Consider the following 18,297-nt stretch of genomic DNA (forward strand, 5'->3'; position numbering starts at 1 on the left):
CATAATGATAGGCAGCTCACATTCTGAGGTTAATGAAAAGGAAGCTTAAGTGCCTCTCTGTAATGTGGTTCTCTGCATAGCCTCATTGTGCAAATCCTCTTGAGACAGTAATAGAGTTCTTGGAGCTAGGGTTTTCACTGCACATCTGCCTTGGGAGTATTCAACTTTCCTAAGCTCGATTATATTTAGGACATGCTCTGAATGAGCAGCTAAAGTAGTTTCCACTTTTATGATTGCTGGCTAGTTGTTTGAATACTCCTGTTGCTCTTCTGGAAGTAATGAGCATTTTGAGAGAAAGTAGAGACCAATATTTGCCAGAAACATTAGACAATTAGGAAGAAAAATATGTTCAAGGAAATCCAGGTTCTTCCCAATGCACATTCAGATCTTCTGATATTTCCTTCCTCTGTCTAATGTGAATATTGCATTCCAGCTGGTCTTACCTGCTTGCCATTGCTGAACACAAATGATCCATTCCCACCTCTGTACCTTAGCTCATACTGTTTTCTTGACATACCCTCACCCACTAACTTCTCCTGCCAGTAATCCTTGCTATCCAGTGTGGGCCCTTATTATATCAGGCTCTGGGTTATATGCAGAACTCAATTTAATTCTCAAGCAGTCTTACAAAATAGGTATTATGGACTGTATCCTCAATTTATATGTTGAAGCACTAACCCCGAATGGGATGCTATTAGGAGGTGGAGACTTTGGGAGGCGATTAGGTTTAGATGAGATCATGAAGGTGGTGTCCCAACTTTTTTTTACTCCCTATGCTTAAGGAGCAATTAGGGACTTAGCAACAAGTAAATCCACTACATATTTCAAATGCTGCAATCCTTTGGATCACTAGAACCTCCTTTGATTTTTCGTGAAAAACGTCATCCTATGCCAGTCAATACAAGCCCTGAAAGTTGAAATTGAGGAAAATCTGATAAAATGTACATTTCAGATTTGTCTCAGTTAGATACTTATCTCCAAAAGCTAAGTTTTCACTTCCTTTCTCCCTTGAAGTCAAATTGTTCCATAGTCTTTGATATGTTCAGAGCCCATAGAATTATGTTTGGTTCTCTAGCCAATGTTTGGACATAAAACTTTCAGATAAAGTTTCTGTAGTGGTAAAGGAAGAGGTGGAAGCTCTGAAACTGTGCAGCATTTTCAAATGAATGAGTCTGACTCATGAAATTTAGTGCACAATTTGAACAAAATTATGATATAATGGTGGGAGGGAATATTAGATATATTTTTGGTAAGTAATAAAACTAATGATACTTTTTTAAATATAAGAGATGCAAACATCTGAGGAAAGGGAGAATATTCTTTGTCTTAATTTTTTGCTCCCAATAAAAAGCTATTTTGTCATTTTTCCTAAAATATAAACAATCATTTTTGTTCTAATTGGATAAACAACTTTCTGGAAATTTATATAAAAGCACAGAAATATAAACTTCACTTCTTAAAAATAAAATTTTTGTTTATTATTACTAAGCTTATAATCATAATGGAAATGTCAAAGGATGCAGACTGACAGAAAAAAACTACATTTTGGTGCATATGCTTTCAGATGCTTCACTGTAATACTATTTTGTTGTTGATGTGTTTTACTTTTACATGTTGATCCTTTTGTAGTTCATAAGTGTGATGGTTGAGTCTTCCCATTCATGTGTGAGATGTGCCTCACTCAAACGTTGGCACATTACCCATCTGATGTGAAAAAAAAAAAACCTTTTACATGTTAATCAGTACCTATCGACAACATACTTTTAATTGACTTTACAGCATTTCATTATGTGGGTGTACCTTATCACTTTTGCTGAACATTTAGGTTGTTAGCAATTTTGCTGGTGTATACTCTGCTATGATGACAATTTTTATAGCCTAGTTTTTACATTTTAATATTTATTTTTATGTAAGCTACATCTAACATTATTTCCTTAGTATGTTAACGTAGAGTTACTGGGTTGAATTATTTAACCCAGTTAAATAATTTAATTGAGTTACTTGGTATAATTATTTCCTTAAAAAATAGGTGTAGACCATGGAATACTATGCAGCCATAAAAAAGGATGAGTTCATGTCCTTTGCAGTGACATAGATAAAGCTGGAAACCATCATTCTTAGCAAACTAACACAGGAACAGAAAACCAAACACCACATGTTCTCATTCATAAGTGGGAGTTGAGCAATGAGAACACATGGACACAGGGAGCGGAACATCACACGCTGGGGCCTGACTGGGGGTGGGGTGCTAGGGGACAGATAGCACTAGAAGAAATACCTAATGTAGATGACAAGTTGATGGGTGTGGCAAACCACCATGGCACGTGTATACCTATGTAACAAACATGCACGCGCTGCACATGTATCCCAGAACTTAAAGTATATAAAACAGGTAATATCTCCATTAAACTGTGTGTGAGCTCCTTGGGGGCAGGATTACTATCTTATTGATCTCTGTATTTTTAATCTGAATAAAAAATACTTGATGTAAGATGGACATTCAATAACAATTTATTGAATAAATGAGTCAAATAAAATACATTACTAAAAAAAATAGGTGTGAAATTTTAGATCAGAAGTCAAGTACATTATCCTGGCTTCTGAAGTGTATCACCAATTACTCTCCCTAAACTTTGGACCAATTTATATGCCCACGAGAGGCTCATGAATGCTTTCATTTTTCTGAGGGTTTACCTACTCTAGATATTATTTTTGCTTATCTAAACCAAGATTTTAAAAATCAGGTTCTTTAAACAGAGGTTATAATGACAGATAAAGTAAATAACAACAAATTATAATGACAAGAAGTTTCTCATCTGAGCTACCTTAGCGTATCTATACCTTCACTCAAATCCAACTCTCACTATATGTGGTTAAATCCAGCCAGGATCTGATTATATTTATGATTTTGTCAGATTGGAGCATTTAGAAAAATGTTTGGTTAGCTTGTTCTTTTGAAATATGGTGAATACCATGAAGCAATGAATTTTGCTACCACAACTTCTTTTTATATATTTCCCATAGTGACAGGTAAAATATTAGAATATAAAAATTTCTCATTGCCCTGCCTTCTGAGTTAGGAATAAATGTTTTTAAACATTGTTCAGCAAATTGGGTCTTTTGATGTAAAGTATGATGTATTTATGACCTATTGCTACCTTATAATTACCACAAACTTGGCTACTTAAACCAAATCAAATTTATTATCTCACAGTTCTGTAGCTCAGAAGTCTGGTGAGCTCAGCTGTTTTCTCTGGCCTAGTTGTATAGGCTGAAATCAAGTTGTTGGCAAGCTGGACTAGTATTTTGAGGCTCTAAGGGAGAATCTTCTTCCAAGTTCCTTCAAGTTGGCTGTCAGAATCCAGGTATTTGGGCTTCAGAGGTGAGGTCTCTGCTTCCTTGTAGGCTGTGAACCAAGAGCCTCTCTCAGGGATGTAAGGTCGCCTGAATTCCTCCATCTCCAGATAAGCTAGTGTGCTTTGAGTCATTCTCACACTTGGAATCTCCTTTGCTTCTCCTTCTACTGCACCTCTTCTGCCTGCACCTGAAGAAAGTTCTCTGCTTTTAAGGGATTACGTGATTAGAATGTGCCCCCCTTGGTAATAAAAGGTACAATTCCTATTTTAAGTCCTATAACCTTAATTACATATTCCAAGACCCTTTGGGCATGAATATCTTTGGGGGGCATTCTGCCATTCTCACTATATAAAATCTCCGTTATGTGATCTGTCTCCCACATTCCTCAATTGTAGATCAGGAATATGAGGTTTTTGTCTTTTGAAGCTGAGGGAAAAACTTCACAAACATCTATTATAAGAATTATTTATTATTTGTTTTAAATGAACGTATCCAAATGTACCGAAAATAGAGTGAACAGCATCAAGTGTTCTACATATTCATCCCCTGTATGAGTCAGTTCTCACACTGCTATGAAGAAATACTCAAGACTAGGTAATTTAACTCACAATTCTGCATGGCTGGGGAGGCCTCAGGAAATTTACAATCATGGAGAAAAAAGAAGTGGGCATGTCCTTCACAGGGCAGCAGGATGGAGTGAGTTCAAGAAGGGAAAATTCCAGGCACTTATAAAACCATCAGATCTCATGAGATTCACTCACTATCACAAGAACAGCATGGGGGAAACCGCCCCCATGATCCAGTTACCTCCACCTGGTCCCACCCTTGGCACATGGGTGTTATCGGGATTATGGGGATTGCAATTCAAGATGAGATACAGCCAAACCATATCACCCAACTTCCAACAATGATCAACAATTCTGCCAATCTTAATGTATCTATTTGTTCACACCCTGCTTTTTTGTTTTGGTGTATTTTCAGATAGAAGAAAATATTTTTTATCCGTGAAGACTGATTAGACTTTTTATTTTATTGAAGTTTCATATAACACAAATAAAAGAACAAAAGGATAATAATTTAACAAAGCAAAAAGAATACTAGTGCTTTCCTTTTATTTAATGGATGGAAAATAACCTTTGGGACATTAAAATCTTGCCCCACTTACACAATTCAACATTATGATTCCTAACATTTTGCATTAATGATCTCACAACATAGAATTTCTTAATTTCATTCTTGTGCTGATCTCAAGAGACAGTTGAATGTAAGGGAATGGACTCCTTGACTCAGTCCTGGCACATACTGATCTAATTTCTGTCTATTTTTTACCTGTTCTGGATATTTCATGTGAATAGAATCATACAATACGTTGTTTAACTTAGCAAAATATTTTCAAGGTTCATCCATGTTGTAGCAGGCATTAGTACTTCACTTCTTTCTGTCACCAAGTATCCATTGTGTGAATATACCACATTTTATTGATCCATTCATCAGTTGATGGACATTTGAAATTTTTCCACTTTTTTGCTATTATGAATAATGCTGGCATAAACATGTACAAATTTTTGAATATACATATGGTTTTGTTTCTCCTGACATATTCCTGGGAGTAGAATTATTGGGTCGTATAGTAACTTATATAATTAACCCTTTGAAGAACTGCCCAACTATTTTTTTAACTGGCTGCACCCTTTTAAAATTCCTCCTGGAACATATCAGGGTAATCTGTACATTTTTTAAGGTTACATTGTGTATCTATGCCATGGCTTTGTATATAATGGACAACTACTGAATATTGTTGAATGAACCAATGAATAATAGCAATGAAAAGTTAAATTCTAATATATAATCTTCTTAAAAGTTAATATCCAATATACAGAAAGTACTTAATACACTGAGTTCTGCACATGACAAGTGTGTTTTTCTGTAGTAAATCTGAAATATCAGTAATAGCTGCCTGTATTAGTTTGTTCTTGTGCTGCTATGAAGAAATACCTGGGATTGGGTAATTTATAAAGGAAAGAGGTTTGGTTGACTCACAGTTCAGCATGGCTGGGGAGACCTCAGGAAACTTACTATCATGGCAGAAGGGGAAGCAAACACATCCTTCTTCACATGGTGGCAGGAGACAGACCTGCAGAGTGAATGGGGGAAAATCTCCTTATAAAACCATCAGATCTCATGAGAACTCACTCACTATCATGAGAACAGCATGGGGGAACTGCCTCCATGATGTAATCACCTCCCATGAGGTTCCTCTCACAACACATAGGGATTACAAGTTGGATTACAATTCAAGATGATATTTCGGGTGTGGACACAGCTAAACCATATTACTGCCTGTCTTTGTTTGAGCTGCTGTAACAAAATACCCTATACTGGGTAGCTTAGAAAGAACATGTAGGCAAACCCAAACAAAAACTATCTGTGTAAAATAATAAAAATACTGTCTAATTAGTGAAGTTTCCTGTGTGACCAGTTATTTTGTTTGGCATTTTCATCTTTCTCCTCAGGCAGCTGGTGTACTTTATGTGCCTGGTGATCATTGGCTGGCCACTCATATTTAAGAGAAGAGGACTGGCTTGCAGCTCCCTCTTCCTGGTGCAGTGGTGATGTGATGGCAAGCTCTCTCTGTGTGTGGTAGAGTTGAGTGGGAAGTGGCATTCCTCACTTCAGGATGAAAAGGAGTAGGCTGCTAGACTGTGGGTCTCAAAATTCCAGATGAGGAGAGATTTACTGTGGGCATCAATATTCACCTTCAGAACATTAGCTTACCTAGATATTCAGTTTGTAAAGAAAAGGCTTTTTTTTTTTTTTAATTTTTTTACACAGAAGACAAAAGCACATGACTCTGAATGGGGTGGAAGAAGCTGATGAAGTTTGCCAGGTGGGTTAGTATTCTTTCTAGAACACCTGTTCTGTAATTAGTGTATCTTTTTCTTGCTTCTTATGAAACTAAAACTGAATTTCTGTAAGGATAATGGTCATTTAATTGTCTTCTAAACTGGCATATTTTGAGATAAATGGGGGCTTCTATTAATTATTCTAGGAAAAAAAGACTGCCCTAGAAAATCATGATGCAAGATGTTTCAACTATATGATTGGCTTTTAACTTTGCAGATACTTAGCAGTTTACTGCAGTAACTTTTCCTGCTTGTTTTATCAACCCACTTCCATTTATGTTTGATCTTTCAGAAATATGTTGACATCTCTTATTTGTTGGTAAAGTACGCACACACACCTCCATTTCCCTGCCATGTTATCTTTTTTTTTTTATGACTTTGTTCTATTTTATACGGCTTTGTTGTATTTTATACTTGTATCCTTCTTTTTTTTTTTTTTAATCAGTAGGGTTTTGCGAGGTATTGGAGACAAATATGTGTGCAAAATCGCATCTAGAATTGATATAATTTTAAAGAAAATTAGTTCAACTTTGGTATTTGTGGATTTAATTGATGCCACCAGTGAGGCTGTATTAATTATGGTTTATGTTAATATCAGGGTCTGAAAAAAATGAATAGTTATTAAGTATACAGTGTTGATAGTTAGAATTAGAACCAGAATATATGCCCTCTAGGTGGAGAAAAAGACTTTAAGCCAGGATTAAAGCACTTGCATAGCATTCGTATAATAAAGAATTTTGCTAATATAACCAAATTGGGCATGAGGTCGAGGTCAGTACCAAATAATGAACAGCCTGAGTTGAAAAACATTTTAAAAGAGATGCAAATTTTAAGCTTTTACATGTGCACTCCATTGCTCTCTGAGCAATGGACATTTCAGGCAGAGGGTATATGAAGTGCAATACTCTGAGCAAGGAGCTTGCCTGCTCTGTTCAAAAAACAGTGACGAGTGATGAGCCCAGTTTAGTTAAGGAGAGATGAATAAGGGAGGAGGGAGGAGGAGCTGTAGTCAGAGAAATAATGGGGCCAGCTCCTGTAGGTCCTGGTATACCATGGTAAGGACTCTTAGTTTTTATTGTGAGTGAGATGGGAAGCCATTGAAAATTGTGAATAGATTATGTTTTCATGGAATCTCTGTGTCTGTTCTTTGGAGAATGTGCTGAAACTGGACAAACTTATTATAAAACAGTAGGTCGGGTAGAAGGTAGTTGTAATAATACAGGCAAAAGTTATTGTGTCTTGAACCAAATTGATGTTTTGTGACAAACAGCCAAATTCTGGATCTATTTTGAAGATAGAGAAAGTAGGGTACATTGACAAATTTTGTGTAGATAAGGAAAGACATATAGAACAGTGCCGAGATTTACATGTCCTAGTTAGATATGAGCTGTATGAGGACGGGAGTCATATATGCTTGTTCAGTATTTTATCCTTTTCTAGTATCTAGTTCACAGACAGCAATAAGAAGTACTGAATGAATGAATAAAACATTCATGTAGGACACTGTATCAGAATTTGTATATAAAGCAGAGATCCCTCTTTTCTAGGCTACCAAATTCTTGATCTTTCTCAAAGTTCTTCTTCTCAGGCACAGGGATGGAACATATATGGATTCTTCCTTTTCGGATCCAGGTGCTTCTTCCAAATGTCCTCCTGTCAGTCTCACTCTGGTGGCTGTCACCCTATAGGGCAGTGGTTGGTTATTCTTTACCTTTCTAGATTATGCAGGGAAAGGTGTTGTGTAGACCAGCTTTCCTCCAAGATTCAGACTACTCAAACTACATGTTCATTCTCAGAGAGAAAGAGGGGTCATATCCCATTTTCTCAAGATCCAACGCATTCTCTCATTTGTTTTTTGAAAGAGTCTTTGTATTTTGAAAGAGTGACTTCTGACCTCTCAAGGAAACTTTCACAACATGAGTCTTCAGAGCCCTCGAGCCCTCGATTTGGCACTACCTGTAGCACAGAGCACCCCAATCAAGGGCCTAATGAGTCATTTTAATCCTGTTACTCTGGTAATTTTCTATTATGGGTATAACACAGTTATTTCCTTAGTGGTGCCTAGAAACAGTGTATGTTGACCTAGTTACAAATCTTCTTTACATAGTACAATACTACACAGGGTGGGAAAATCTATTTGAACATATTTTAGAGTAAAATGATATAATAAAGAATAAAACTCAAAATTCTTTCAATGTTTTGGCCATAGGGAAAGGTGACGAATCCAATTAATAAGGCTTATGATTATCAATAAAAAAGTATATAAAGGATAACAGAATAAAGTTTTGAGTGTTAGTTTTCAAAAGTGCATTTATCCCTGTGACAATTTTTAAAGTTGTTGGAGAGATGGTACTGACAAATATGTCAGAATGCCCTAGAAATTAAGGGTATCACTTTAGCAACTGAGAGAGGTAATTCTGAAATTTGAACAGAAAAAAAAAAAAGAGAAAAGAAGAGAAAAAGTTGTTACCTTCAGAAGAACCAAGCCATTGCAAATATGCCCCTGTTAAGTTGATTGGATTGCTGTGAAAATGTCAAGCATCTCTGTGCTAATTGCTTAGAACATCCTTCTATTTACTACTTAAAGAATGAGTAAAGTGTGAAAAAGTGCCTTCGATCTAGATTTCTGAATCTACACTGGTATGTTCATTTTAGGCATCATAATGGTAAATATGTAGAGCATGTTTCAAATTTTTCAGTTAATTCTTCTATAAAGGCAACCTTTATTCAAGGAATCTCTAGTGAGGATGAGGTTATCATAGACTTTTCTTGCTAATTTTGGGTTGCAAATTTCTAGCCAACTTTCTATAAAAATGTAATATGAGACAAATATGAGAAATAAATGACATTTCTTCTTCTTTGTGGGATCCTGTGCTTCATAAGAAACATTGGATGAGTTTCCATACTCCAGTTTAGAAAAACATATTGGGGCTATAGCTTAAAAACAACACTGTGTGATATTTTAGCAATCTTTGGTGAACTCCAAGAAAATGGGACTGAAATGTTTCTCAAACTTTATCATAGCTAATCAAACTTAGAATCAAAGAATATGTAGGATGAGTAAAAGTTTCCACATAGAACAAAATCTTTTTCTTTTTTTTTGTTAAATGTGACTTATGGCACATTTTAATATTTTTTTCTTACTTCCGTACTTTGTTACATTCTATTCTCAAGCCTTTGGGTTAGTCCTTATTCTTAAATTCATACATGCCATGTATTGTGCTGTAATTCATTCTTGGATGCTGACTCTATTACAGAATGATTTGAAAAAAGTGATTGTTCATTTTTTTCATTCATTGTCATTAAACCAATCAAAAATGGTAGACTCGTCATGGGGTTTCTGATTGTTTTAGTCTGATTGGGCAGTCATACCAAAATACCAGAGACCGGTTGACTTGAACAAGGGAAATTTACTTTCTCACAGTTTGGAGGATGGGAGGTCCAAGATCGAGGTGCCAGCCAGTTGGGCTCCTGGTGAGAGCCTACTTCCTTGCTTGCAGATGGCTGCCTTCTCTTTGTGTGCTCACATCACCTCTCTTCAGGTGCACATGCCTGGAGAGAAGGAGAGAGGTCTTTCTCTCTCTTCCTCTTCATAGAAGTCACTGTACTATCAGATTAGGGCCCCACCATTACGATCTTATTTAACCTTAATTACCTCCTAAAGACCCTGTCTCCAGATACAGTCACTTAAGGCATTAGGGCTTCAACATATGAATTCAACATATGAATTGGAACACAATACAGTCCATTGCACTGATCTGTCAACAGATCTGTGTCAGTATTTCCAGTGGTTTATTATGCTGATGATGTTTCAGTTTCTGCAATCAACATTTACAGAACTGTACTGACACTTTGCTAGACTCGGGGCATATACTCTGTACCTGATACTATGCTAGATTTGAGGCATTATAAAAATGTATAAAAGAGTCTCCTGATTTTAAGCTTATAGTCTGATATATATATATATCTGTGTGTGTGTGTGTGTATATATATATGTCTGATATATATATATCCACAAACATCATTAATAGTTCTGAAATAAGTAGTATCAAATAGACTAAAAGTAAGATTGCAGTTAATACACTTTAAAAACCCACTCTGATATCAGTACCACTATTAGACCTTTCCAAGGCTGTCCTGTGGTTAATTTCTTAAATTAGGTGATGAAAGTTCAGGAGATACCCTGAATATATAAGCATTGAGGCTAGCTCTGTCCTGCCAGTTTCCTTGGTATTAGGTTTGAAAACTGTTTCTATGTGTGTTTGCCCTTTTATTAATCTTAGTCAGTGGACCCACCTTTTCCTTTTTACACTGGTGTGTCAATGGCCTTTCCTTGTAATAACAGTTGACATAATCCTGTTGAACTGAAAGAAAACACTACTAAGGAAAACACTGAATCTTTCCAACTTTCTCAGACCTCTGTATGGAAGAATGTAAGTTTTGAGCCAGGGTCAAGCAGAGAAAGAGATACCAGTGTACAACCAAACAGTTCAGGCTCTCGGGCACTCTTTGCTTTGTTTGGGATTGACATCATTACCCTTACTGTATTCTCATACTGAATTGGAATTACAATATTTTTTTTAACCTGTCTGACTGGCAAATGTTCAAACCAGCAATAACAACCAATGCTGGCAAATAGTCAAGGATATGAGTATTCCCTCACTTTTATGAGAGAAGCATGAATTCCTCAATTTGTTTTGTAAAATAAGTCTAGCAGCAACTATTTGAATTAAAACATCTATATATTACACAGGAATTCAAATTATTGAATTATTACAAAAGTCACACTTGATAAATAACATATATAGACATAATACTATTTGTATCATTGTAGTGACAATAAATCATAAGCTGTCTGAATGTCCATCAATGGGTAACTGATTAAATCCTGGCACTTGTGCATGTTCGTGCACGCACACATGCAATGGAAAATGATGCAGCTCTTAAAGAGAATCATATTTAGTGTATTGGGACATATAAATGTCCCAAATCGGAGGGATGTTCACGATACACAGTGAGATTTACAAAAGCAAAATCAGAGTGAAATGAATAATACCAATACATTTAAAAAATCAAAATCTAAAAACATGGGGCCAGGCGCAGTGGCTCATGCCTGTAATCCCAGCACTTTGGGAGACCGAAGCGAGCAGATCACTTGAGGTCAGGAGTTTGAGAACACCCTGGCTAACATGGTGAAAACCCATCTCTATGAAAATTAACTGGGTGTGGTGGTGCATGCCTGTAGTCCCGGCTACTCGGGAGGCAGAGGTTGCGGTGAGCAGAGATCGTGCCACTGCACTCCAGCCTGGGAGACAGAGAGAGACTCCATCTCAAAACAAAAAACAAATAAACAGAAAAACACCTAAAAACAGCTTTTGTACTTGACCAAAGAGAAAATGGGATCAAGTACATACCCAGTTCTTCACATATGTAAACTAAGGGAGGTATAGGAGGATTTTTGACTTTTCACTCATTTGTATATTCACTTATATCAGAAATGGAAAGGCACAGAGAAGGAAAGAAGAGGAACACCATCCTGTTAATGGCTGCTGGGTGAGAGAAGGGCTGGACACCAATATGACAGTAGATTCATTCCACTCCCCTAAATGGAAATGAGTGACTGTCTCTGATTTTTTGAGCACAGGGATTTGGAGGAGGATGGTGACTGAGGAGGAAGAAAACATGGCTGGAAGACCCAAGTCTTCAGTTGGGTCTTATTGACAGGGCCTCCCCTGTACAGTTGTCTTTTATATTGGCAGGGCACCTCTCTCTCTAATTATGTTCAGGGGAAGTTCTGCCCATACTTGTGCCAAGTTCCCAAGGTGGGGAGGATGAGGGCCTTAAAGGGATATAGATGAAAGAGGGTGTATCTACTCCACGTATAAGCAGAAACTTTCAGGTGAGCCAAGAAATTCACCAGATGTCCAGGCTTCCCTTTCTTCCTCCACCCACAGAACCAAGCACCAATTTGTGTGTGGGGGTGTCACTGTCCAAAGATTTGCTAGGAGAAGAATATGGTAAGATAATATCTGAGGTTATTAATCTATGCTTTTTATTCTCTCTATACATATTTTTCTCTGCTTGTTCCTCCTCATTCAGGAAGGTAACTGGCCCTGGGAAGCGTAACATAGGTCATGTTTCTGGCTGTTAATTTTCACTTACTTAAATCTGAAGAAGTCAGGTAACATTTCCAGAGCAGGGAACATTAAGGAGGATTTGTGGGCCTAAATGACATGTCTTGGCCAGAGACAGGATGGAAGGTGAATTTTCCAAGGTAGAAACAGATCCCCGTGGGAATAGGGGAGTGTAGGGAGGAGGAGAGAGGAATGTCAGTGGGAACGAGTAGCTAGGGTCAGTGCCCTGCTTCCAACTACATGAAGAAAGGCATGGAAACATCCTAAAGAGAAAGTGGATGCTCAGTGTTGAGGCAGATGAAACTAAGAGGAGCCATTCTCCCAATGGCGGACATTTTGGAATTACAAAAAACAAAAAAAAACAAAAAGAAGTGCTGCTGGGAGCATTCTTGTGTCCCTGTGCAAAGTGTGTCTGGATTTTATGCTTTAGAAGTTGACTTGCTGAGTCCTGAATTTCCAACTTTACTAGATAGTACAAAAATATTTTCCAAATCATACCAGTGTACTCTTTCAATCTCTTATATTTTTCTTCTCAAATGTATGCTATACTGCCTATAGTGAAATGTCAATGTTCATTAATTATCAGTCATTAAGAATTTGTAAGTTTCCTGTCTCCCCTACTTCCTTGCCATTACTTGTCATTGTCAGACTTTTGAAAATTTTCCAGTCTGATGGACATGAAAGAGTATCTTGTCTTAATTTGCGTGTTTCTATTACCAGCAAGTGACAGCTTTTTTCCACATATCTTTGTTGGCCATATAGAGCTCCTCTTCTGTGAACTGAAGGTTTATATTTATCTATCTACTGGACTTTTTGTAGTTTCCTCATTTATAGGATTTTTAAAATATTCTAGATTGGAACTATTTTTCAAATGTCTTGTAAATATCTTCTGTCACTTGCTTGCCTTTTAACTTGGTTTATAGTGTTGAATGTATAGAAATTTAAAATGCTAATGTCATTAAATTTATTCTTTTTTATTTTGTACTTAATGGTTTGCTGTGTTATTTCTTTATTTCAATAGACTCAATTTTTTAAGAGCAGTTTTAGGTTCACAGTAAAATAGAGTAGAAGATACATAGGTTTCCCTTATACCTACCTCTACCTCTGCGTAGGCATAATTTCCTTCATTTTCAATATCCAGCACCAGAATGGTACATTTGTTACAATTGATAAACCTTTTGATAATATTTTGATAAATCTTTTCTAACTTTAATGTTATGAGAGAGCCACCTACATTTTCTCCTAAAATTTTTAAGAGTTGCTTTTAGTCTTTAATCCATGTGAACTTCCTGTTGGTATATAGAATGAGGAGAAACTTGATTTTCTGATACATTTTAAAATCTATTTCTAAATTACATGAGACCAGACCATCCTACTGGCAGATTCACCTGTGTCCCCACTGAAAGATTCAGGATAATAAGGCAGTTCCTAACAGGCGTTACGACAGGACATTGTGGGTTTATCACTGGACTCATGGATGGGTCTCAGAAACCAAAGAACAGGCCAGGGTATTACCAAGGTTAGTGAGTGGCATGACTTTTCCATGTCAGGGATGTTGACTGATTAGGCAACAGGGACATTCAGATTGAAAAGAGGTATAGCTGGCCTGTCCTTACAATTGGATATTAGGATTTGTCAAAACAACTGACAAAGCAGCCACCACAGCAGAGCAAACATGGCAGAACTAACACAGCCAAAGTGTTTTCCAAGCCAATGTACACGACCTAGAGGAGAATATTTCCTGGGAAAGGTTTCATCCCTCTAATATCATTAATTTATGCTATGTATATTGTAACATTTTTAAGTTCTTAAAATATTTTAATATAGTGGGATGTAGTAAAGAGAAGGGAAAAATCATTTTTAATTGTTTGGTTGGAAAAATGAGATTTTTGTGTATTCCCCCCCAAAAAAAATACAATACAAATAATAAATTTTAATAATTTTTTTTGAGACATAGTCTCACCCTGTCACCCAGGCTAAAGTGCAGTGGTGTGATCTCAGAGCTGGGATTACAGACATGTGCCAACGTACCTGGGTAATTTTTGTATTTTTAGTAGAGATGGGGTTTCACGATGTTGGTCAGGCTGGTCTCGAATTCCTGGCCTCAAGTGATTTGCCTGCCTTGACCACCCGAAGTATTGGGATTATAGCATGAGCTACCATGTCCGGCCCAATTTTGATACCTTGAGTAGGGATCACAGTTTTTCTTATAAAAATTCTTCCTCGTAAGTAAAACAACTACATGGGATTTCATGGCTATTTTGGTATTTATATAACTCTTTAAGGAAAATAAAACTTTAGTTATATATAAAACCTTGAGTTATATAAATAAATAAATTTATTGAGTTATTTATACAGTTATAATGGCATTATGTGCTCTAGAGTAAAATCGCAATGTCCATTGTCTCACTGATCGTAATTAAAAACTATAACCCAGAATCCAGTTTGTAATTTCCAAGATGACTGTCACTGTAAGTATTTGAAACATACTTGATCTTTGTAAAAAAAAAATTTAATGAAAATAATTAGCTGGGAATATCCCACATGTATTCTAAATCCCCCAGTTGGTTTAGGTAATTTTTCTTATTCTTCCACAACACATGGTATTCTTTCTATGAATGACATCAGTTTGGAAATACCCCATGGTTTTCTGAGTTATAAATGGGTATCTCAGTATGAACTCCTGATTATATTATGATTCATACTTTCACTTCTGTTTTTTTATACTATCATTTTGAAAAAGTGAAAATGAAACTATGTCTCACTGGCCAAGAGTTCACAAGGGAGAGAGAAAAGCAAAGTTTAATGGAATGATTTTCAAAATACCGAAGGATTGTGGTCTGAGAATATTGTAAAAACTGTTTCTTAAGGAAAAGCAATGTAGTTGGGATCAAAATTAAAAAAATGCTCTTTGAGAGTTTCTCTGGAACTTTAGAGTATCTACTGTCAGAGTTTTGTTTCACATAAGAGCATTGATTATGATTTCTTCTGGCATTTATTTCTTTATTTATTATTTATGACTCTTAAAACTTGTTTTTCTTGGTGGAACTAGGTTATGAACCCTAGCATTTTAATTCCAGAATTTGTTCTCTTAAGTATTACACTATAGTAGCAATTTGATGGTAACCCTAAAGAAAGAAAGAAAGAAAGAAAGAAGAAAAGAAAGGAAGGAAGGTGTGGAAAGTCCCAGAATGACTCCAGGTCTGAGAGCATTTATTCAAACTGCAAATTTTCTTAGGGCAGGGGTCATGCTAGCTCTGGCTGTGTTCCCTGCACCTCAATTCCTGGCACATAGCAACGCCTGACAAATATTTGTTGAATAAATGAGTACAGTAGCTTAAAAGCAAATTTTTGTACTTCATGGTTTTCTGTAGAAAGCCACAAGAAAAAAATTTCATCTGAGGTCTCAGCATTCTAGTAACTGTGAAGTTTTAAGACTTGTATGAGTTCCCCTTATGAGAGCCTGAAAGTATTAGTATCATGAGGCATGAGGTTTAAGGCTAGATGCCTAAATGGCATCTCATTCTTTATTAAGCTGGACTTGTAGCATGGGAATTTTGTCAGGGATTATAAGACCTTTATAAAGATTAATGTGATTTTAAAAATTGTTAGCTTAGGCCGGGTAAGGTGGCTCACGCTGTAATCCCAGCACTTTGGGAGACTGAGGTGGGCAGATTCCTTGAGCCCAGGAGTTCGAGACAAGTTTGGGTAACATGGTGAAACCCTATCTTTGCAAAAAATACAAAAATTAGCCGGGTGTGATGGTGCATGCCTGTAGTCTCAGGTACTTGCAAGGCTGAGAGGTAAGAGGATTGCTTGGGCCTGGGAGGTGGAGGCTGCAGTGAGCTGTGATTGCACCACTGCACTATGGTCTGGGTGGCATATAGCAAGGCCTTGTCTCAAAAAAAAAAAAAAAAAAAAGTTAAAAAAAAAAACTTATTAAGAGTAAATTTACATCCCTGGGCTGCTTGTCACCAAATGGTCATTCTTAACAAATAATTATGTCTTGTGGGTCAAGTGGGTCAATATGTGTTTTTAAATTTTATTTTATATATTTGTATTTTGAGGGTGTCACTACTGTTACTCAGGTTGGAGTGCAGTGACACCATCAGAGCTCACTGCAGCCTCCACCTCCCTGGGCTCAGAGGATTCTCCCCACTCAGCCTCCCGAGTAACATAGGTGTGTGCGGCCATGCCGAGCTGATTTTTCTTTTCTTTCTTTCTTTCTTTTTTGTTTTGTAGAGATGGAGTCTGGCTGTGTTGCTCAAGCTTGGTCTCGAACTCCTGAGCTCCAGCATTCCACCCCGCCTCATCCTCCAAAGTGCAGGGATTACAGGGGTGAGCCACCCTGCCTGGCAATATGTGTTTTTTAAATGAATAAATTAATTCTTCACCTTCAAATCTCCTCTTCCCAGACCCATTTTTTTTCTCTACCAACCTTGCTTTGATGATTATATTTCAAATATACCAACTCCTTTAGGTTAAGGCATTGAAGAATGGGTTGTCTAAGAGAGGATATCACCTGTTTTTAACTTTCATTAACATTTTAAGATGCAATAGTCCAACAGACCAGTGAAGCAGTTACTCCATGCATTTCTAAGAACAGAAGAGGTATATGAGTATATAAGTGTTGAAGAATAAAAAGAATGTCTGCATATCTGCAGTAGCCAATGTGACATGTGAAGAATGTTTAGTGGAGAATAGAAAAGTTATTTCTTCCAAGAATTGTTAAGAGGGCTTCACAACATCACATAAAATGTTAGAATATTCTAATGTCAGTTATACCAGTAACCTGGTCTGAAGATGATATTGAGAATATGCTGAGAATAATAATAATATTAATAAAAATGCTTATTATTTTAAGTAATGACATTTTGAGATCTCTTGTTAATCAGCAATTGATTACCAGAACAAGATTGTTGTAAGAATTAAATGGATATTAATGAAAAGAAAGCCAAACAGTGAGATTTTCTTTGAAAGCTTATGGAAATTGAGTGCAGCAAGATGGGTCATCTTCATGAGATAAAAGAGTTGATGAGTCAGTAAGACTTGACTTGTAACTTGTCAAATATTTTTGAAATAAATAATGTGTTATACAGATAGGGAGTTGGTTCACCTGGCATATGAAAAAATAAAACAAAGAATCTATGAGGTACATTATGGTAGAAAAATCTAGCAAAATCGGGTTCCAAGTTTTTTCCTTTCTGATGACAGATGTTGAAATTGTAGCATCCGTCATTCTTTGCTTGGTGTCACTAAGCATCTTGTTTAAATCAACCTTCCACTTACTCTGATTTCAAGTCAAGTAATCAACAATGGGTTGGTGCAAAAGTAATTACAGTTTTTGCCATTACTTTGAAAGGCAAAAGACGCAATTACTTACAATTACTTTTGCCCTAACCTAATATTTCAATTCTAATTTGACTTCCAATATAATTTTACAAGAAAGGGATGCTTTAGCTAGAGATCCCCCCTTGGCAGTTGTATTTCTTGTTGTAATTAATAAGATGGCTTTTTGTTTGTTTGTACAGAAGTCTCTTAAATAGGGTTTCTATGAATTGTAATTCCCAAGTTTGACAGAATTTGACACCCTGACGAGATCGAGTTTTTGAATTGACAAGACTGAGCAAGAGAGTTAGGGGCTACAATGGCTTCCCAAGGTTGTTGCCACTTGGATGACTTCTGTTCTCTAGCTTCTGGCGGGGACACAGTGTGATGAGTACCTGGTAATAAGCATGGCATGGGGTGGTGGTGTGCTGCAGATGTTAGTTATTTTTTTCCTTTCATTCCAAAGTGTTTCTCCAATAGCTTGTATGAGGATGAGGGAAAGAAAATAATGCACTTGAGAAGAAGCAAAGTAGGGAGAAAAAGGAGATCTATTTGTTGCAAGCAAATTTTACTGA

At 36.6% G+C, this 18,297-nt stretch overlaps 1 protein-coding gene and 1 pseudogene across 20 annotated transcripts in view; both read left to right on the plus strand.

Moving 5' to 3' along the window:
- Nucleotides 1-18,297, plus strand: part of MRPL39 (mitochondrial ribosomal protein L39) — a 238,959-nt gene that overhangs the window by 134,517 nt on the left and 86,145 nt on the right. For 8 of the 20 annotated variants that reach the window (XM_007966234.3, XM_073010171.1, XM_073010175.1 and 5 more), the window contains one exon: nt 16,637-16,732. The exons of the other annotated variants lie outside the window; for them this stretch is intronic. In XM_007966234.3, coding sequence (XP_007964425.3) covers nt 16,637-16,732 — 96 coding nt within the window. The remainder of the gene's footprint in view (nt 1-16,636; nt 16,733-18,297) is intronic. 20 annotated transcript variants of the gene reach the window in all.
- LOC119618704 (small nucleolar RNA U13) lies at nt 1,618-1,710 on the plus strand (annotated as a pseudogene).

This window comes from Chlorocebus sabaeus, chromosome 2, assembly GCF_047675955.1.
Source record: "Chlorocebus sabaeus isolate Y175 chromosome 2, mChlSab1.0.hap1, whole genome shotgun sequence".
Lineage (NCBI taxonomy): Eukaryota > Metazoa > Chordata > Mammalia > Primates > Cercopithecidae > Chlorocebus > Chlorocebus sabaeus.